General features: G+C 35.2%; 2 protein-coding genes across 2 annotated transcripts; both read right to left on the bottom strand.

The window, feature by feature from the left end:
• Positions 1-590: 590 nt before the first annotated feature.
• Positions 591-6,734, bottom strand: LOC132254464 (cysteine-rich receptor-like protein kinase 25). The gene is made up of 2 exons (XM_059740179.1): positions 5,987-6,734; positions 591-859 (listed from the first exon to the last, which is right to left on the bottom strand). Exons 1-2 carry the CDS (start codon positions 6,732-6,734, stop codon positions 591-593), a joined length of 1,017 nt encoding a protein of 338 aa, XP_059596162.1.
• Positions 6,735-8,134: 1,400 nt separating this feature from the next.
• On the bottom strand, positions 8,135-21,230 carry LOC104878445 (cysteine-rich receptor-like protein kinase 15). Its single transcript, XM_059740018.1, has 8 exons — positions 20,402-21,230; positions 18,167-18,240; positions 16,796-16,915; positions 16,520-16,716; positions 16,117-16,327; positions 9,166-9,403; positions 8,717-8,867; positions 8,135-8,633 (listed from the first exon to the last, which is right to left on the bottom strand). Exons 1-8 carry the CDS (start codon positions 21,094-21,096, stop codon positions 8,325-8,327), a joined length of 1,995 nt encoding a protein of 664 aa, XP_059596001.1. The 5' UTR covers positions 21,097-21,230; the 3' UTR covers positions 8,135-8,324.
• Positions 21,231-22,363: the final 1,133 nt, after the last annotated feature.

The following is a 22,363-nucleotide window of genomic DNA, read 5'->3' as shown; positions in this document are numbered from 1 at the left end:
CCTGAGATATTTTGCTTTTTCCTTCTGTATTTCCGAGCTCGTCTTCCATATTGGTATATTTGTTTGCCTTGGAAAGCAATACCTTCATAGTGTCTAGCTCGCTTTTGGCTAATGACCTGAGTAGTGAACTCCCAGGCGGGAGTGCCTTCCGAAAGGCGATAACCGTCGTTCTTTGGTCACACTTTTCCACTTGTACCATTTCATTCACAAAACGATGGATAAATTGCCTAAGTGGTTCTCCTGAATTCTGCTTTAAGTTGAACAGATGATCGATCCCTCTGCGCGGTCGAGCGTTGCATGCATGCTGAATCACAAATTGGTCGCAGAGTTGTGCAAAACTGTGAATAGAGTGCGGAGGGAGTTGATGAAACCAGGTTAGCGACGACTCTCGTAAGCTTGCCGAAAAGACTTGATATAGTAGGCCTTCACAATCATCAACCAACGCCATTAGCTGACGGAAATGGTAGGTATGTTCCATAGGGTCTCTTGTGCCATCGTAGAGGTTAAACTTTGATGGCACATAATGTGCTGGCAACCCTTCATGGACTAGTTAGGTGGACAAAGGGGAATACGCCATTCCTTTCCATCCCTTAACTGGTCCTGCTGCTGGATTTGGATGCAACTTCATTCGTCGTGAATCTGTTCGCCCAGCGGAAGCCCCTCGCATCAGAAGCAACAACATTTTCTCCAGGGTCAGAGTGGATTCGGGTAGGTGGTATTTGGTTTCCCAGAGTTCGACAGAGCTGTTGAACCAAATAATCCTGTCGATCTAGAATACTTTCCAATAGCTGTTGATGTTCCAGATATTGTTGCTCCAGTTGATTTCGCAGTCGGGCAACTGGTTTTTCACTTCGTCTTGCTGGTCCAGGCCACCATCATATGTACGACTTTCTCCGACAATGCATGGCCTCTTCTCCATTCATAGCGTTCATATCCAGAATCCTCTCTCTTTTTTGGTAAGATTCCCACCGACGGCGCCAATGAAGACTAGGAAAAGGCTTGGTCTACTCTTCAGGTGAGTTTTATATGAGTACCGGTTTTAGATTCAGGTATTTTAGGTATTTAATTGATTGTAGCTGCATCTATTGTGAGGCATATGTTTTATTTTTGCCGGTACTAGAAAGAAAATTTAGTTCAAGTACGTATATGTTTATACAACATTTGTGAGACAAATACAAAACTTTGGGACCGCTCTAGAAAACATATTTGATAAACTTTTGTTAGGAAAATAATTATTTGAGAATTTGTATTGAAAAAAAATTTGTTTTCTAAAATAAAATTTGGGTATTTTTTAAAACGGTTTGATTAACAATCGAAGATATGATGAATACTTTAAAAAAATTGTATTATGTATAGTGTATTCATAAAAAACGAGTGAATCAACCACATTTTCTTGAACACATAGCAACCCAATGTGGATACATCTCATTATTTCGCTTGTTGAGCCATCCCTTAATGTTGGATCCATCATACTGCTTGCTGTTCCTTCCCTTCAAGAAATCCAGGCCTATGGGGATGCAAGGATATATATGCATATTCAATATTAAGTATGAGGTTCTATAACATTTTCATTATTGTATGCATTACCATAAAAACAGAAATGCACCTCTCTATTCATACTTACGTGGGTCAGAAGATACTCAGTGTTCTCGCCAACTTGGAAACCATTATTCTTTTGACCACTTTTAATCTCCAGAATCAACACACCCAATATTAAGTAGTTATTTTGTTTAATTACTTTTTATATTTATCTTATTAATCCTATTTTAAAAAAATATTATCACTTTACTCTTAAATTTTTTCATTTATTCTTTTAATTTTATTTAATTTTAAATATTTTTATTTTAAAATATTAAAGATATAATTTTACTCAAAAATTGCTACAATAAAAAAATTAATGAAGTCCTGATATTTTATAAATTAAAATTAATTTGATAAGATAAATTATTAATTATTTTAATTACTTAAATAAATTAATATTAATATAAAGAGTTATCATCACATATTTGTAATAAAAAAGTAAATATCAAATGAAATATTTTATATAAATCAATTTAATTTTTTATGTAAAATATAATAAAACATGTTTTAATAAAAATATTTTTTAATTTTTAAAATAAATAAATATAAATATATTAAAGGAATTTAAGGTAATTGTTTTATAAAAAAATGAATAAATATTATATTTAATATTATTTATATTAATTATATTTATAAAATAATTTTAATATATGTATTTTTATTTATTTTATTATTATTTTTTTATTTTTGTTCTATATTTTTGTTAAAATATTTTTTTATATTTTTATCTAAATATTCATCTATATTTCCAAAGTATCTACTGAAAAGCACCTACGGACAAACACCAATTCTAATGAGTTCTATCAAGCTTAAACCCCAGACCCTGCTTTTAACTCAAAACCCACACCTACCCCATCACCATTTATTACAATCCCAGATTCCCACTAACGACCTCTGCCAGGGCCTAATCCCCATACTTCAGGGCCTTCATAAATATCTGTTTTAATTAGGATAAAGACTAGCTGCCTACTTGACTAGTCTAATGGTTAATGAGTCCTCGATGGAAATGACGTCTAAGTCTGTCCCTTACAAGATTTAGTTTAGGCTCTATCTAGATCCTACGCCTCGTAAAACAGTGGAAAAAATGGTAGGAAATTAATCAAGAAAAGTAAAAAATAATTTTATAGTTAGTAAATTTGTTTACATGCTTCTCAAAATATTTCTTTTTATAGAAGTAAAAAATTTATAAGAAGTTTCAAATTAATTTAATTATACTTGATTTTTTATTTCGGTATTTCTCGGGATAAACCAAATTAGAGATTTGTGTTAATACTTTTGGCCACCCAAAACATTAAGAAGTTCCTCTGTCAACCAAGAAGGTCGTCATGAGGAAGGAATACATGGCTCAGGTCCGTTTCAGTGAACTCAATGGTAGGTGCAGACGTCCTCATACAACCTATCATCTAGGCGTATGTCATAGGTTGTGTGAGTTCCCGATGCTTCATTTGGTGTTTTAAGTGTCGATCGTTTCGTTGACGTTGAACATCGTTACCGAATAGTTGTTGACGACTTGTATAAATGGCGGCGTGTTAACTTTCGGCTTTGATACATCCATAGGGTCACCAGATTTATCTTCTGAGTTCAGGTCAGGTTATGCATATTTTTTCTTCACGTACTAGTGTAGCTTCGCCTGTCGCACCAGACTTTCAAGGTACCTCCTTAGTGCCTTACACTGGTTGGTCTGATACCCATGGATGCGATGATAATGGCAGTACATTGACTTGTCTGGAGATTGGGGTGGCCGAATTGGTTCGAGCGGCCACTGAAAGTCGGGATCATCTTGTAGTTTGATCATTAGCTCTCGCGAAGGAATAGTAAATTCCACCCGGGGGACTTTCTTAGTTGAATGCCCCATAGCAGACTTTTGATTATACTCCACTTTCCTTTTAGATGTTGAGCCTTACTCTTGTGCTTGATCAACTTGAGATATTTTCCTATTTCCTTATATAGTCTGGAACTCTTCTTCCACATTGGCATATCATTTTGCCTTGGAAAGCAAATCCTCCATAATTTTTATCTTGATTTTGGCTAACGACCTGAGTAGTGAACTCCCAGGCAGGAGTGCCTTTCGAAAGGCAATAACCGCCGTTCTTTGGTCATATATAGTTATCCAATTGTACCATTTCATTCATGAAACAATGGATAAATTTCCTAAGTGTTTCTCCTGAATTTTGCTTTAGGTTGAATAGATGATCGATCCCCTAGAGCGGTCGAGCGTTGCATGCATACTGAATCACAAATTGGTCACAGAGTTGTGCAAAACTGTGAATAGAGTGCGGGGGAGTTGATGAAACCAGGTTAGCGATGACCCTGTAAGCTTGCCGAAAAGACTTGGCATAGTAGGCCTTTATGATCATCAACCAATGCCATTGGTTGATGAAAATGGTAAATATGTTCCGTAGGGTCTCTTGTGCCATCGTAGAGGTTAAACTTCGATGGCACACAATGTGTTGGCAACTCTTCTTGGAGCAATTGGGTGGACAAAGGGGAATACACCATTCCTTTCCATCCCCTAACTGGTCCTGCTGTCGGATTTGCCTGGAACTTCATTTGTCGGACTTCCTACCACACTTCTTCGTATTTTTGCTCCATATCCAATAGTCGATGGATCCGTGGTACTACGTCTCTTACTGAATTTGTTTGCCCAGCGGAAGCCCTTTGCGCGGAACCAACGACATTTTCTCCAAGGTTGAAGTGGCTTCGGGCAGGTGGTATTTGGTTTCCCAGAGTTCGATAGAGCTACTGAACCAAATAATCCTGTCGATCTAGAATACTTTCCAATTGCTGTTGATGTTCCAGTTGATGTCACAATCGGGCCAACAGGTTTTGCACTTTGTCTTGTTGGTTCAGGCCACCATCATATGTATGACTTTCTTCAACGATGACCTTTTCTCCATTCATAGCGTTCATATCCAAAATCCTCTCTTTTTTGTTAAGATTCCCACATATGGCGTCAATGACGACTAGGAAAAGGCTTGGTATACTATTCCCTAGACTTTTCCTTTTATAGTCTGTATAAAGTTTTGAGTTGATCTCGAGGTGGGTTTTACATGAGTACCTGTTTTAGATTTAGGTATTTTAGGTACTTAATTGATTGTAGTTGCATCTATTGTGGTGCATATGTTTATACAACATTTACGAGACAAATATAAAACTTTGGGAGCGTTTTGCTCTAGAAAACGTATTTGATAAACTTTTGTTTGGAAAATAATTATTTGAGAATTTGTATTGAAAAAAAGTTGTTTTCTAAAACAAAATTTGGGTATTTTTTAAAATGGTCTATCAGGAATACTTTGAAAATTTTTGTATTACGTATAAACATATAGTGTATTCATAAAAATAAGTAGAGAATACTATTTTTTATATTTAAGCTTCAAAACAAAATTTTGTTTTTGAGAACAAATGAAAATTATTTTTAAAAACTATTTTTTGAAAATTGTTTTCAAAAACATTTTCAAAGAGTCCCCTTATATATATATATATATATTTTTTGTCTCAATTCTTTATTAAATGAAATAAAATTATAGTTTAATTATTATCAATATATTTCAATTATTTTTTTTTAAGTAAAATGTTAGTTGTTTCATCAAATTTTCAAAGTGATGTTATTCTTCACGGATCACATGGATAAAAATAATTAAAACGGTATATTGGTTCTAAGTGATGTTATTCTTCTTATTACTTTGACATCTAGACATGCCACTAAATATCAAAATACTTCTCATTTAAAAGGGATGACAAAAAATGTGCTACAAACTAGGAAAAACCAAATTAAACATTTTTCTTCTCAAGAGTATTTGGTCAGTGAAAATGGTAAAGAAATTGGATCGTAACATCATGTGAAGAGATGAATCAAAATTTAAATAAGAGTAAGTTTTGATTTTTATGATAGTGAATTTTTATTTTTGATAAATAATCTTTAATCAAACAATCCCATTCCTATTTGCTCATGGAGAGGGTCACAGCTCATGGCATAAGGTTAGACGATGCCATTAAAGTCTTCATCATATATCCTACCCCATAATTCATGTGGTTGCGGGTTGGTGGAGAAAGAAAATATGAAAAAAAGAAACAATTTAAATAAATTTTAATTCTATTTAAATAAAATTTAAAAAACAACTACTGTAAATGCTGGTGCAGTGCTGATTACAATCTTTATTCTGTTCTTTCCTGCTTTTCCTGCAGTCAAGTTTTACAATTATTCGTCTGATAGTGTGTCTAAAGCAAATGATCAATTAAAGAAGATAAGAGCATGGCCAAAAGAATGGTTTATTGTTAGCCCCTGCTCTAAGATTGGATCTGTTTTTTTTTTTTTTTTTTCATAAATAGAACAAAACAGAGAACATACTTCATATGGGGACTTCAAAGTGTGATAAATTTCTCAATGATAATAACATCAACATACCTGAACTGCGCATGGGTTGCTGGTCGAAGATTTGTCCGTATCTTAAATGGCAACTTGGGCGCATAATACGCCACCCTAACCTCTCTCGGCAGCACTGTTCAATGTTCTTCAGCAGCTTCACTAAACAATCTTTGCATGAAACATTACTGATATCTCTTGTACACTGAACTAGCCCATATATCTTCCAAGAAGGATTATCCAAAGCCACTCTCTCATCCATTTCAAACATCCTTTCTGAATTGGAAGCCTTTTCCACTAGCTCATAGATCAAAGCTAGAGCCCCAGCATCAGGCCTTGAAGAGGATTCAGTACTGTTCCTATTATTCCACATCAAGTACCCTGTATATGTCTCTGGAATTCCAAAGAAGTCTTGATTAGAGTAACCTACCATGCAAGCATCGAACCATATGATCGCTTTTTTATCAAACCGGCATTGCTCTTGGATTTCTTGAGCTGCAGCTTTCACATAAGTGTGGCAGGTGGTAGTGTTGACATCGCCTCTGCATTGGTAGAGACTGTAGATTTGGTTAGAGGAGTCATTGTAGAATTTATGGAGGGAAGCCTTAGAAGACACAGAATCCAAGAGGGAAGAAAGATTGGTTTCAAAATTGCGGTTTGCAGTGTCACCATCTTGGCCTTGACGGAGGTGGTAATCGTAAATTGGTTGGGCATTGATGAAGCTGATAAGGCTGAAGATTGAGATTAAAATCATCAATGGAAAGGCTCTGGTGTCTTGGATATCAAACATTCCTACTGATATCCTTAGATGAATGAAAATCTAAAGGAGGACATACATGAAAGAAAATTCTTATATCTAATTGCCTAATTGAACTGTTTGCTAATTCTATGATAGCATAAATATGACCTTCAATAGATCAAAGAAGCACATAGAGAAAAAGGCATTTTTTCAAGTTTGGGGATCTAAAGCACTATAGCAGGCCTGGCAAGAAAAACTTTGAGGATGACTCCTTTTTAGCTACCTGCCAAAAATTGACTTCTCTCCATGGTGGGAGCATGCTAGTAGGAACTTGGAGTTTTCAAACATGGAAACTGGTAGATTTCTGTTGTTTTTTTTTATATTTTTCAGAATCAACACTGCAAGAATTGAGAAGGCCAATAATTGAATTGTATTGGTGGTTGGAAAAGAAAGATTCAGATATGGCATTTTTAATGTTATGCTTTTCTAGACACAAATCTTTATCGTTCTTTTCGGCTGCTCACTAAGAAAAGATATGTTTGTTTTCAGAACTCTCCCTGAAATCTTCACTCTTATTTTATTAGAAACACTTTTCTCCTAACATATCACCGACCAACTGTTTTTTTTTTTAATTGAATTGTCTTACTTTTATATTGTCTACACATTATCATACAAACATGCCTTTCAGTTATAATAACTTGCATCCACATTTGTTGTCTATGGGTCACTAAAGACTTATTTAATGAAAAAAGACGGATATTAACTTTAGTTTTGATCTGAGTCGATAACCCTTGAATTATGCTCTTGTCCCACATTACAGGCATAGAAATGAAGGTTGTGAGGGTACTGGGGACCAAGAGTGGCTATCAAGCATGAAAAGAACTGAAGGCATTTTTGGTCTGTCAGCAAAGTCTTCTGGAACACACAGTAGACCAATGCAGATGCATCTCGTTATTTTGCTCGCAATCCCATCCTCAATATGGGATCCATCATATTGGTAGACATCCCTTCCTGTGGAAGGATGTGCATCTGCAGTATTGCAGTCAATGAGATCATTATGAAATTCCAATTATACTTTAGCTCCTCAGAATCAATATCTAATTAGTTGATTACTTTCTGTTAATGAGATGCAAACTCTTTTTCCCTAATAAAGAAGAAGAAGACATGGCTAGATCTTTAATTAGTTAGAATTATAGAACTTGTGCTGAGTTGTAATTACTAGTTGGAGCTAAAAATTATGGGGAGTTATAATTTGTAGTTGAAGCTAAGCAGATTCCGATTCTTTTATTTATCAATGAGCTGATATAAAAAGAAATAAAATAGAGTTGGAAGGGAAGAAAAACAATTATAAAAAATTGGTTGTTGGAAGTATATTCAAGAGAATCAGAATTTAAATGGCTTTTGAGTATAATCTAAAGACAGTAAGATATTTTTGCAAAAATGAGGTCTGATTGGTGAGAAAATTTCAGTAGAACCTATTCAAAAGTTGGTCTGATCCACTGGAAAAAACCAAGAAAAAAAATTGCACTGTCAAGTGGCAGGCTATTCTATCTTATTGGTACATCACTGTGTTCCTGAAATTGAAATTATGAATCATGGTATACTGGTATGAGCTCAAGTATGATGCAATGAACCTCCGAACTAAAGAGAGGCACTAGTGGATGATTGATCTGAAATGAGAAAACCTAACCCCGACCCGCTTGTTGAAGATAGATCAGACATGAAAGATCTTCCCACTGAGAATGGGGGTGCTGATGGTTGGGGAAGGTTGACCCATTTGCTTCCAAGCATGAGAGCAACTGATGACATGGGTGGTCTATTATTGGGGTCTTCCTGAACACACAGCAGAGCAATATGGATCCATCTGACAGCCTCACTTACAGGACATTTGTCAACTAAGTTCCTATCTATAAATTCAAGTCCCTTGTCTTCATTCCACAGCTGCCATGCCTGTTGGCAAGATAATGGAGATCTTCATAAATGGGGAAAATAAAGTAAGATCACAACATAGAGACGAAGAAAGAGAAGCCTACATGAGATAGAAGGTTTTGGGAATGATCCGTGCTATACAATCCACTGTTCTTTTTCCCACTCAAGATTTCTAGCAATAGAACTCCAAAGCTGTAAGTATCAGATTTCACAGAAAATAGTCCCTCCATTGCGTACTCTGGTGCCATGTATCCACTATTGGGAAACAAAATTTGAGGTACAGTTCAGCATCAGAATGGAGTAAAGCAATCAACAGCAGTGCTCAAAATAACTCAAAATGTAATTTGAAATAAAACACTGAGCAAAAGAGACATTGAGAACATCATGATCATGGGGAAATGCCATTTTCTTTTTCCTCTGCAATTTGCTTATGTAGGGGTAATTTTACTGAAAACAGATCTAAAATCTTTGGAAATAATCACTTTTTTTTTTTTTTTTAATTAATTGTTTAGTTTAGTTCAGTTTAATAGTTCAAAACAGCAAGATGACTTACAATGTACCGACCACTCTGTTGGTGTTAGCATCAAGTTGCTTGCTGCCAAAAATCCTAGCAGTGCCAAAGTCTGAGATCTTTGCATTCATTTCCTCATCCAACAAAACATTGCTTGCTTTCAAATCCCTGTGGATGATTTTGAGACGAGAGTCTTCATGAAGATACAGGATCCCCCTTGCTATTCCACGAACAATGGCTTCTCGCTTATCCCAGTCTAGTTCCTTGCATTTTGTTGGATCTGCCAGGGAGAAGTTTTGTTTTTGGAAGAAAGAAAAAAATCCTACAACAATTTTGAAAGTAACAGAAGAAAGGCAACTTATTTTGAAATGTAACCAGACTATTACTTTTCTAAGAATTGGAACCAGGTCCTGTTGGAATTTAACACGGAAGCTAACATACAATAATCCAGATCAATATGATTCAAACTCATCTCTGTTAATAAAATAATAATGATAACTTTAATTAATAAATAAATCACATACCGTTTGAAGAAGACGCAGCCATGAGAGATTTCCCTTCAACTTATAGATCTTAAATCCTTGATTCTTCTTCTCCTTATCAAACCTTAATACACAGAGTTATTTTCTGTAATTGATGGAAAAAGCACACACGAAGGGGTTTCTGTATATGTCTTTTATTGATAGGAGGAGAGGGCCAAGAATACACGTTCAAAACCGTTCTGAACGTGTCAATCAAAATAACTGTTAATTATCTCAAATAATAATATTAAAATAATTGTAATTTACCCAGTCCATCAATTGGTAAATATCTATAACAGTTTAAAATAGTGGATATTAATTTAATTGGCTAAATAATAGGTTAGTGGGTCACCCACTTAATTTAATGTGGAAATAACATTCTCCCACTTGGCCCACTAAACCGATTATGAAAACTATAATATATTTAGTTTATATATAAAATATATACTGGAAAATAAATTTGACACGTGATCACGATTTCAATAAACTTAGCCAATACATCCAAAATCATTTGCCATAATACTGAATCAATTTAGATCATAAATGCGAGTCATGGCGGTCACATGACCATAATGTCATGTTTCCTTCCATGCACCACACATCAATAACCCTTACTAACCCAGTCCTTAATGCCAAATAGCCCCTGTAATTTGTCTTGTCAGGACAATTCTTGTTTATCAAACAATAAAATGTGCACCCATAATTGAAAACAAGAATAAACAGAAACAATTTTAATGCGCAAATTGTCAATTACATAACCACCATTCATCATCATACACATTATGGATTACTCAAAAGACCCATCCTCATAACATGTTCCAAATATGCCTTTGGAGGTAATCCTTTAGTTAATGGATCAGCAACCATAAGTGTGGTCCTAATATTTTCAATTGACACTTGTTGTTTCTGGACTCTTTCTTTAACAACTAAATACTTTAAATCCATGTGTTTCGATCCACTAGAAAATTTGCCATTCTTAGAGAAGAAAACAGCTGCGGTGTTATCACAATATATTCTCAAAGGTTTAGCAATAGAGTCGACAACACCAAGCCCTGAGATAAAATTCCGCAACCATAAAGCATGACTTGAAGCTTCAAAACAAGCAACAAACTCGGCCTCCATCGTGGATGAAGCAGTAATTGATTGTTTTTCACTCTTCCACGAGATTGCCCCATTTGCTAGCATAAAGACAAACCCTGAAGTTGACTTTAAGCTATCGAGACAGCCACCATAATCAGAATCCGAGTAACCGACAACCTCTAATTGTTCTGATCTTTTATATGTGAGCATATAATCCTTTGTCCCTTGTAAGTACCTCATCACCTTCTTTGCAGCTTTCCAGTGTTCGAATCCTGGATCACTTTGGTATCTTCCTAACATGCCTACAGCAAAGCTGATATCCGGTCTTGTACATGTTTGAGCGTACATCAAACTCCCCACAGCTGATGCATAAGGAATTTTCTTCATTTGCTCTCTTTCAATGTTATTCCTTGGGCACTGCATTTTACTTAATTTGTCACCTTTCAATATAGGTGCAATACCCGATGAACATGACTGCATATTAAATCTCTCTAAAACCCGATCAATATATCCTTTCTGAGATAAACCTAGCACTCCTCGAGATCGATCCCTAAAGATCTCAATGCCAATAACATAGTTTGCCTCACCCATATCAACCATATGAAAGTTTTTAGAGAGATATTCCTTGGTTTCACGTAATAAACCAAGATCACTGCTGGCAAGCAAAATATCATCCACATACAGTATCAGAAATATAAACTTGCTCCCACTAACTTTCAGATATATACACTGATCAACAATGTTCTCTTTAAATCCGAAAGATGTAATGGTATTATTGAACTTAATATACCATTGTCTGGAAGCTTGTTTAAGACCGTAAATGGATTTCTTTAATTTGCAAACTAGGTGTTCATTTCCTTTCTTTGCGAACCCTTCAGGTTGTTCCATATAGATATCTTCATCCAAATTCCCATTTAAGAATGCAGTTTTCACATCCATTTGATGTAACTCTAAATCAAAATGAGCTACAAGTGCCATAATGATTCTAAGCGAATCTTTCTTGGAAACTGGAGAGAAGGTATCTTTGTAATCGATACCTTCCTTTTGAGTGAAACCTTTGGCCACAAGTCTGGCCTTAAATCGTTCGATATTGCCTTTAGCGTCGCGCTTTGTCTTAAAGACCCATTTACAGCTGACGGGTTTACAATTATTAGGCAATTCGATGAGATCCCAGACACCATTATGGGCCATAGATTTCAACTCTTCATTCATAGCTTCCATCCATTTACTAGAATCATCACTTTCCATGGCTTGTGAAAACGAAACCGGATCCTTCCTTATCCCAATATCATAATCAGATTCCTGTAGATACACCACATAATCATCTGTAATGGCAGGTCTCCTTTCTCTTTGAGATCTCCTCAAAGGTGCCGGTTGTGGTGGCTCTACAACATTTTCAATGGCAATATTTTCTAGTGGTAATGAACCATCTCTATTATTTTGCTCATTATCCTCAACTTGTTGAACAGGTTGAGGAACAATAATTTCTTGAGGTAAAAAAGGCGGTGGGATATCCACTCTTATCTCCTCAATATCTACCTTTCTTGGTTCATTACTCCCACTGATTTCGCCATTCTCTAAGAATCTGGCATTACCGGTTTCAACTATTCTCACACTATGGTTAGGACAATAAAATCTGTACCCTTTCGATTTATCCGGATAACCAATGAAATATCCAGATACCGTTCTTGAATCAAGCTTTTTCTCATGTGGGTTATAGATTCTTGCCTCCGCTGGACAACCCCATATATGTATATGTCTCAAGCTAGGTTTCCTACCAGTCCATAACTCGAAAGGAGTTTTTGGAACTGCCTTACTAGGAACTCTGTTCAAGATATACATTGCGGTTTTTAAGGCTTCACCCCACAATGAAATAGGTACAGAAGAGTAACTCATCATACTCCTAACCATTTCCATTAATGTGCGATTACGCCTTTCAGCAACACCATTCTGCTGTGGCGTACCAGGCATTGTGTACTGAGCACGAATGCCATGCTTTTCAAGGAATTTGGCAAAAGGACCAGGATTTTGTCCTGATTCATCATATCTGCCATAATATTCACCGCCTCGATCTGATCTCACAATTTTAATCTTTTTATCTAATTGTCTCTCGACCTCTGTTATGAACATCTCAAAGATGTCAATGGCCTGAGACTTTTCATGCATTAGATAAACATAACCATAACGAGATAGATCATCTATAAAGGTGATAAAATATTTCTCTCCTGTGAAACATGGAACAGAGAGTGGTCCACAAATATCTGTATGAATTATCTCAAGGAGCTCATTACTTCTTGTGGCACCTTTCTTTGTATGTTTAGTTTGCTTTCCCTTTATGCAATCCACGCATACATGAAAATCAGTGAAGTCAAGATTTTGTAAAATTCCTTCCTTCACTAATCTTTCAATTCTTTCCCTAGAGATGTGCCCTAGTCTTCTGTGCCACAAGATTGAAGAATTTTCATTAATTAAGCCACGTTTTGAACCAACATTTGAATGCAGGGTTATCAAAGCTTGTGCAAATTCATGATTCAAGGAAATTTTATATAAACCATCACATAAAATACCAGAACCAACTGTAACAGAATTCAACATCAAACTTAATTGTCCAGAACTGAATAAAACAGAATATCCAGTAGCATCTAATTTAGACAAGGAAACTAAATTCCTAGAGATAGAAGGTACATAAAAAGTGTTTAAAAGATCCATCCGATGACCCGTCTCTAATAGTAAGCGATAGGTACCAACAGCTACCACTTCAACCTTGAGACGGTTTCCCATATAGAGGAACTTTTCACTTTCCTTTGGTTTCCTGGTTGTAAGGAATCCCTGCATTAAATTAGTCACATGAGTTGTGGCTCCAGAATCAATCCACCAAGTATTTGAAGGAACTTCAGCAAGATTAGATTCATAACATACAAAAGAAAGATTTATACCTCTCTTTTCGAACCAAGCCTTGCGCTTGATACAGTCCTTCTTCACATGCCCTTTCTTGCCACAAAAGTAGCAACTTACAGTGAATTTTCCATCATGACTCTGGCTACCTTCCCCAGGTCCGCTTTTCTTAGGTGGAAAGTTCTTTCCCTTTTTGAATTTTCCTTTCTTCTTCGTGACTCCATGAGTTACAGCAAAAGCATGATTATGTCCTTCTTGTCTTAATCTCACTTCCTCTTGTATACATTTACTGGTGAGCTCATTCAAGTTCCACTGATCACTGTTAGTATTATAGTGGATTTTGAATGGAGCAAATTGTGATGGAAGTGAGTTAAGGACAAACTGTACCAAGAAGGACTCATCCATACCCATACCTAGTGCCTTAAGCTTTGCAGCCTTTTCAGTCATGTTCAAAATATGTTGCTGAATACCTTTCTGACCATCATATTTCATGGTGGTCAATTCAGCCATCAATGTGCCTGCAAGGGACTTATCAGCGCGTTTGAAGCGCTCCTCAACAGATTTCAGAAATTCCGAGGCAAACTCGGTTTGAGGGAGAGAGGTCTTGATATTATTGGCAATAGTCATTCTCATAAACATCAGACTGAGTCTGTTTGATTTTGACCAGGCTTTTGATTGTTCCACCTGCTCCGGAGTACTATCATCCGTAGCTTCAGGAGGTTTATCAGAAATTAAAGCCAAGTCAAGATCCAATACACCCAGTGAGAATTGAACTCTTTCATACCATTCAGAAAAGTTTGACCCATCAAAAATAGTCATTCCAGATGCAAGAGAGTGTAATGAAGTGGGAACTGTACAAAATAGAACAATGCTCACAATAAGCTTCAAGTATAAAATAAAAAACAATGAACTATTGATATCATTAAAATTCTCCTTTGGGTAAATTTTAACATATCTAGTGTTCACTTGGAGGGAGCTTAAAACACTTTACTATTTTGTGTCATTTATATGTTACCTTTGGGTATCCATTTTACTTTTCTAAGCAACACAAAATAAAACATTAATTAATAATTAGCAGAAATTGACTCTCCTTTGGGTTAGTCTCATTCTCCTAATTATAAAGAAAAATATTAAGAATTTTACAAGTCTCCCTTTATTCTTTCATACAATTCAATAAATACAAGGCTCACTAATTTAGGTTACTTTGGCAACTATCCAAATTAGTTAACCATATATTTATAAATTGTCTTTAGATAAAATATTCACAAGATGAAATTAATTCTTTTATTTGAGTTAAAAAAAAAACAAGGAAATAGTATCTATAACAGATTCAATAATCAATCATAATATAGTATCTTTAATAATCAACAGATTCATTAATCAATCATAATAAAATTAAAGAAATCTGCATTCATTGATTATACTAAAGCTAATACTTGCATTCCTCATATATAATAATAATAATTAAGATCTTTGAATTAGTGCACATAAAAAAAAATATATATACCAATTGTTGGAATTTAACACGGAAGCTAACATACAATAATCCAGATCAATATGATTCAAACTCATCTCTGTTAATAAAATAATAATGATAACTTTAATTAAGAAATAAATCACATACCGTTTGAAGAAGACGCAGCCATGAGAGATTTCCCTTCAACTTATAGATCTTAAATCCTTGATTCTTCTTCTCCTTATCAAACCTTAATACACAGAGTTATTTTCTGTAATTGATGGAAAAAGCACACACGAAGGGGTTTCTGTATATGTCTTTTATTGATAGGAGGAGAGGGCCAAGAATACACGTTCAAAACCGTTCTGAACGTGTCAATCAAAATAACTGTTAATTATCTCAAATAATAATATTAAAATAATTGTAATTTACCCAGTCCATCAATTGGTAAATATCTATAACAGTTTAAAATAGTGGATATTAATTTAATTGGCTAAATAATAGGTTAGTGGGTCACCCACTTAATTTAATGTGGAAATAACAGGTCCAACCTAAACTTTATAATTGATAGGTTCCCAGAGCATCCCTTTTACCTATTTGAGGTCAGGGCACACTTGATCTTATCATAGGCCTAAAATTTCTAATGTTCAGGCCAAGGAGTTCAATGCACATAGCCATCTTATTTGATTCATCTTACTCAAGCCTGTGCTTCATCGACTATGAAGTGCTCTTTGCATACTCAAGTGGCCTTTTTAGCCTGTTGAAGCCCTGAATTTGAAACTATGGTGTTCCATGACAAGGTTTGAAAACTTCAAACTAGTTCAGTTGTAACCAAGCAGGCTAATTGGGGTTGGTCAAGACTAAATCAAAATTTCCAGGGACTTGGACTGTGGATGAATTTGTAATGGTCGCAAACAAAAGCTGCAAAGCTCAGCTGTAATATTGGACAAAAAGACTTGAGGCTCAATAATTTAAAAATTCTAAGTTTGTTATTCATTAAAATTCATTAATTGTATAGAGAGAGAGAGAGGAAGAGCAAACCAAACAAAAAAGCATCAAGACTCGTATTAGCCATGTACTCGTAGACCAGGAGCTTCTCGTCTCCCTCCATGCAGCAACCCAACAGCCTCACAAGATTTTTGTGTTGAAGTTTAACGATTAACATAACTTCATTCTTGAACTCCTCAAGACCTTGTCCTGATTTCGTTGAAAGCCTTTTAACAGCTATTTCCCTTCCATCAAGCAGCTTCCCCTGACAGAATTTCAAACTTTCACAACCAAAGAAATTGTATCATATCTTAACAGCCAAGCACTACTATTTTTTCACATGATAGCAAGGTTCACAGCCAGCTCATTACGCATTTGTCATATTAATCTGTCAAGTGAACCCCACTTCCATTACTTATCATTTTTCTTCAATATGAAAAATATATGTTTCTTTAACCTTGTAAACAGGGCCAAAACCCCCTTCTCCAAGCTTATTGGAATCAGAAAAATTGTTTGTAGCAGCCAGTATGGTGGTTAAATTGAAGTAGTAAGTTTCTACAGTGTTGTCTTGATCATGCATATGCCCTTCCATAAAGTGTGTGCCGGTTGGACGGTCCAACACATTTAACGGAATTTCTTCACTTTTCTGCTCCCCTGAATCAGTGCCGACACCAAAATTTAATAGCAATATTCAACAGTGTAGTGATTAATAGACAAGCTCAATCATACATACCTCGTCTGCTCTTCCTGCTAAAGAATGAAAAATAAAGGAAGAAACCCAAGACAACTGCAGCTCCTGTAATTGCTGATACAGTGATGATCGCGATCTTTATGGTGTTGTTTCCTCCCCCTCCTGCCATTACATTATACACGTATATATAGTTAGAAATTTGTTTGTCATTCTTCAACAAACTATTTGATTATGATTCTCCAACAACCGCGTGGTTCGTGTTATGCATGGACATTAGTCATCACATTTGAAAATTAATTTACTGTTAGTGAGGCCAAGTTAGTTCTCTTTATATTGTCAAGGTCATACCAAAGCCAAATCATATCAAATCGTGAGAAGCATACAAATCTAAGGCCTTACTTCTTGAACCACTGTTTTCCTGAGTAGTGGCTTTGTTCCTAACCTAACAAATCTCTCCTCCAACATGACCGTCTTGAGATTTGAATTAATAGTCTAGCAACATTAATCATATCATTTGAAAATCAATTGGCTGTCGACAAAATTAAACTAATTCTCTTTATATGGTTCAAGTCACACTAAATCCCTAGCTAACCTTCGCCAGACTTCCTGAGAGCCAATAGAAAATCCCAAGTTAAGAATCTCCTACTTACTTCTTAAAGCCAATACAAAATCCCAAGTCAGCAACACAACCTTACATGAATAAACTTCCCAGTTCACCGGTTTGAACATCAAATCCCAAACCAAATGTAAGGCCTTACCTTTCTTGAGTCTTCCCTGGACCCACGTGCTTGTCAACCTGACTAGCACCTCCCAACAAACACCAATCTGATGAGTTCCGTCAAGCTTAAATCTCAGACCTTGCTCCTAGTCAGGGTCAGCTCCCAATGTCTAATTTGGATAAACTCGAACCCACGTGCATACCAATCACCATTTATTCCAATCCCAGATTCCCCACCAGTTACCTCTGCCAGGGCCAAATCCCCACACTTTTAAGCTCCTGGCCTTCATAAATATCTGTTTTAACTAGGGTAAAGACCAACCACCCGCTTGACTAGTCTAATGGTTAATGGGTCCTCTATAGAAATGATGTCTAAGTCTGTCCCTTACAAGATATCTTTTAGGCTCTATCCAGATTCTGGTAAAACAATGGAAAAATGAGAGGAAATTAACCAATAAATTAAAATAAAAAATAATTTTAAAGTTGTAAATTTGTTTACATGCTTCTCAAAATAGTTTTCTTTCGTTATAGAACTAAAAAAATGCATAAATTTCAAATTAATTTAATACTCGATTTTTTATTTTGGTATTTTCTAGGGATAGACCAAATAAGAGATTTCTGGTAATACTTTTTGACCACCCAAACGGAGACTTAACTCTGCTAAATTTGTGGGCTTACACATATCTTTAACTCACCTGGGTTATCGGGAGCAGCCGCAGGTGCGGGTGGATCAGCAGAGACTTCATCATAGAAGCGGTACCGTTCATACCTTATGTAACACCCGGGCTTTTCTTTTAAGGGTAATTTAGGAAATTGTTATTACTAATTAAATTAATTAATTAATTAATTTAATAAAGTGGAAGAGGGGTAAAAGTGTAATTTTACGAATAAATACCCTAGGTATAAATTAGAAATTTTATTCTTTCCCTTCTTTTCTGAATAGAGTTCCTGTTCGCAGAATTCCAGAGAACGTAAGGTTGGTGTCAGATTTCAGGGTTGAAGAACAGATCTCTATAGGTAAGATTCTAACCTCTAGTTTAATATTTTAGATTCATTGATCTATTTCAAATACATTAGATATATTTTTGGAAAACCCCAAATCTAGATTAGGGTTAGATTATTTTTTTTTAATTCGTTTTAATATCAAATAGTGAAAATTTAATATTTTGATTTTAGTATTGGAATTTGGGAGATCTTAAGTTTTATTAGAAAAAAAAAAATTGCTTGGAATATTTTGATTTTAGGTTAGGGTTATAAAAAAAAAAAAAGAAAAAAAAAAAAAAAGAAGAAGAACGCGTGAGCACTGAAGGAATGAAGGAAAAATAATAATAATAATAAGAATGGGGGGCATGCGTACTGTGCTATTGGAAGCATTAAAAAAAAAAAAAAAAAAAAAAAACAAAAAAGAAAAAAGAAAAAGTGTGTGCGTGTGCCACCTGCATGTATATGTATATATATATATAATGAATCATCATTAGACAAAAAAAAAAAAAAAAAAAAAAAAACAAACTTTGCTTTTTGGTGTGTACCCGAGGAATGGTTGGGTGGAAAAACCTTACTTTTTGGTGTGTACCCGAGGGATGGTTAGGTGGCTTTTGAATTGATTAATTAAAATAATAATATTTAATTTTAGATTTATAATTAAGATAATAGTAATAATAGATTTAGCAAAATATATATATATATATAGAGTTTTATAATGAAATAAAATTGTAATTTAATTAAATTAGTAGTGTGTTATTAGAAATAAATTAGGAATTTATTAGTTTTATTTAAATAAGGAATAGATTAGTTAAATTATAGATAAATAGTAATAATTGTTTCTCTTATGTTATATTAGGTGAAGAGTAGATTATATTTTTTCAGAATTATTCTTCTTCCAAGCTTTCAAGGACTTCTTTTGAGGTAAGGGAAGTTAATGCAATATTTATAAAATTAAATTATTTTATATGTTATTTTGAATTGTGGAAAAGAAAATGATATTTTGTTACCATGCATGGATCAAATTATTTTGCACTAAATGTATGTTGGAATACTTTGTTTTATTTATGACACAAAATAGGGAGATATTATGTTGTGTAAATTTGAATACTTGAACAAAAACATCACTCTGGTTTATTTGGCCCTTGTCAACGGGATATAATAGTTGGCTATTCGGCCCTGTCAACGGGATATAATAGTTGACCTTTACATTTCATGGTGGGAATGTAATTGATTTGGACCCCATGTAATGTCCCACATCGGATAGGGGAGGAAGTTCCTGGCGCTATATATGTAGAGGCTCCTCTTAACCAAGTAGACGCGTTTTAAAGCCGTGAGGACCCCCTTGGGCCCAAAGCGGACAATATCTACATGGTTGGGTGCGGGTCGTTACAAATGGTATCAGAGCCGATCCCCGACCCCGGTGTGGGGGTTTGTTTGGCCTCGTAAGGGGTGTTCGTTTGTTTGGCCCCGCAATCTCATGGGACACAACGAGGACGTTGTGTCTGCATGGGGGGGTGTTTGTAATGTCCCACATCGGATAGGGGAGGAAGTTCCTGGCGCTATATATGTAGAGGCTCCTCTTAACCAAGTAGACGCGTTTTAAAGCCGTGAGGGCCTCATTGGGCCCAAAGCGGACAATATCTACATGGTTGGGAGCGGGCCATTACAAATGGTATCAGAGCCGATCCCCGACCCCGGTGTGGGGGTTTGTTTGGCCTCGTAAGGGGTGTTCGTTTGTTTGGCCCCGCAATCTCATGGGACACAACGAGGACGTTGTGTCTGCATGGGGGGGTGTTTGTAATGTCCCACATCGGATAGGGGAGGAAGTTCCTGGCGCTATATATGTAGAGGCTCCTCTTAACCAAGTAGACGCGTTTTAAAGCCGTGAGGACCCCCTTGGGCCCAAAGCGGACAATATCTACATGGTTGGGTGCGGGTCGTTACACCTTATATTGCAATTTGGACCCAAAGCACGCCATCCTACCTTCTCTTGGCAACACTCTTGGATCATTGACCACAGGTCAAATAAACAGTTATAGCATGAAGTAGTGTTGATATCTCTAGTACACTGCGCCAGCCCATATAAAATTAGAGACGCGTTATATGTGGACGGTCTCTCATCTGTCTGAAACATGAGCTTCGAATATGGAATTTCTCCCAGCAGCCGATCCTTCAAAGATAGAGCGCCCACATCCCTTTCACCGGAATCAGTTTTGTTCTTCACATTGTACATTATGAACCATGGAGAAGTGTTCATAGTTCCAATGAAGTCTTCATTAGAGTAACGTAACATGCATTCATCATACCATATGATAGCTGTTTTATTATACTGGCACTGCTCCTGGATTTCTTGGCCTGCAGTTTTCACACAACTCTGGCAGGTAGTAGCGTTAACATTGCCTCTGCATAGATAGAGGCTGTAGATTTGGTTCAAGGTATCATTGTAGAAGGTGTAGGTGGAAGCTTTAGAAGATTGAGAATCCAAGAGGGAAGTGAGATTAGTTTTGTAATCCCCATCGGGTGTCTCACTGCCACAAGAGCTGTAGAGGTATGATAATTGCCCACTGGCGAAGACGATAAGGCTAAAGATTGAGATCAAGAACAATAGAAAGGCTCTGGTGCTAAACAAGTCGGAACCCATCAAGGAAAATTGCAAGTTTGATGAAAAGAAAACTGTGTATAAGAGAACTAGAGCCCTTCTTCTTTAGCTGTCTGGTGCACAAGTTGCCTTCTCTCTCTTTCCTCAGAAGAGACGTGCTACCACAAACTTAGAAATTTCAAATTAGAAGAACCTCAAATACTGACCTTTTCATCATCTTACAAGAGAACAATTCCATAATTCCTAATCACCATACTCGCGTTCTCATCAGTAATTCGCTTTTAACTGACGTAACATGGATTGTTGACTAGCTAGACCTTTAAAGTGTACTTTGAAAAATAAAAATCTGCTTTTAATTTTTAAAATAAAAAATATTTTCTATTTCTAAGAATTATTTTTTAAAAAAGAAATTTAAAATTAGAAAAGTATTTTAAATTTTAATTTTTTTTGTAATTTTTGTTAAGAACACAAATAAGTCCTTACCTATTCTATTAAGAGTTTTATTTTTATTTTATATGAATTTCTATTTTTAAAAGTAAAAATGTAAGAAGTGCATCCAAATGCGGGGTAATTAATTAATTTATAAAATTTATTTTATATTTTTGAAGACTTGGTAAAAGGCTTGGACCTGATCCCTTTTGAACCCTCCCTTTTTATAGTTTGTATAAAGTTCTAGGTAGATCATGAAGGTTTGAATTGACTGCTTGAGGTGGGTTTTATATAAGGATAAAAATATTAGTAATCCGTAGTTTGATTTTACAGATATATCAGAGATATATTGACGAATATTTTGACGCAAAATATTGATTGGTTTAAAATTAATCAAAATTTATAAAAATATAAAACAAAATTCTTATAAATGAAATTAGAAGTATAATAGACATTTTAAAGTTATTTTGTTGAAAAAATTAATATATATATATATATATATAAGTGTATATTGATTATTAAATTACATCAAATATTATTCAATAATAATATTGTGATATTTGATTATACTATGTTTAATTTTAAAATATATTTAATATTAAAATTATGATATATTTAATTTAATTGTATTAAATGATAATAAATGTATAATTTTTTAATATTTAATTAATATATTATTGATATTAAAAACTTTTTTCTACTTAATTAAATGAATTCATTTATTTATTTATAAAATAATTATAATTAATTCGTTATTTAAAGGATTGTTTTAATATTTTGTGTATAATATATATGTGTGGTGCATGATAATTATCAAAGGGCAATCTTGCCTTAATGGTTGGTAGGTGTTGACCCCAACCTTTTGATTGGGGGGGTGGGA

Source organism: Vitis vinifera, chromosome 10 (assembly GCF_030704535.1).
Source record: "Vitis vinifera cultivar Pinot Noir 40024 chromosome 10, ASM3070453v1".
Classification (NCBI taxonomy): domain Eukaryota; kingdom Viridiplantae; phylum Streptophyta; class Magnoliopsida; order Vitales; family Vitaceae; genus Vitis; species Vitis vinifera.
Note: the sequence above shows the minus strand (reverse complement) of the source record. Positions and strands in the feature narration are given on the sequence as shown.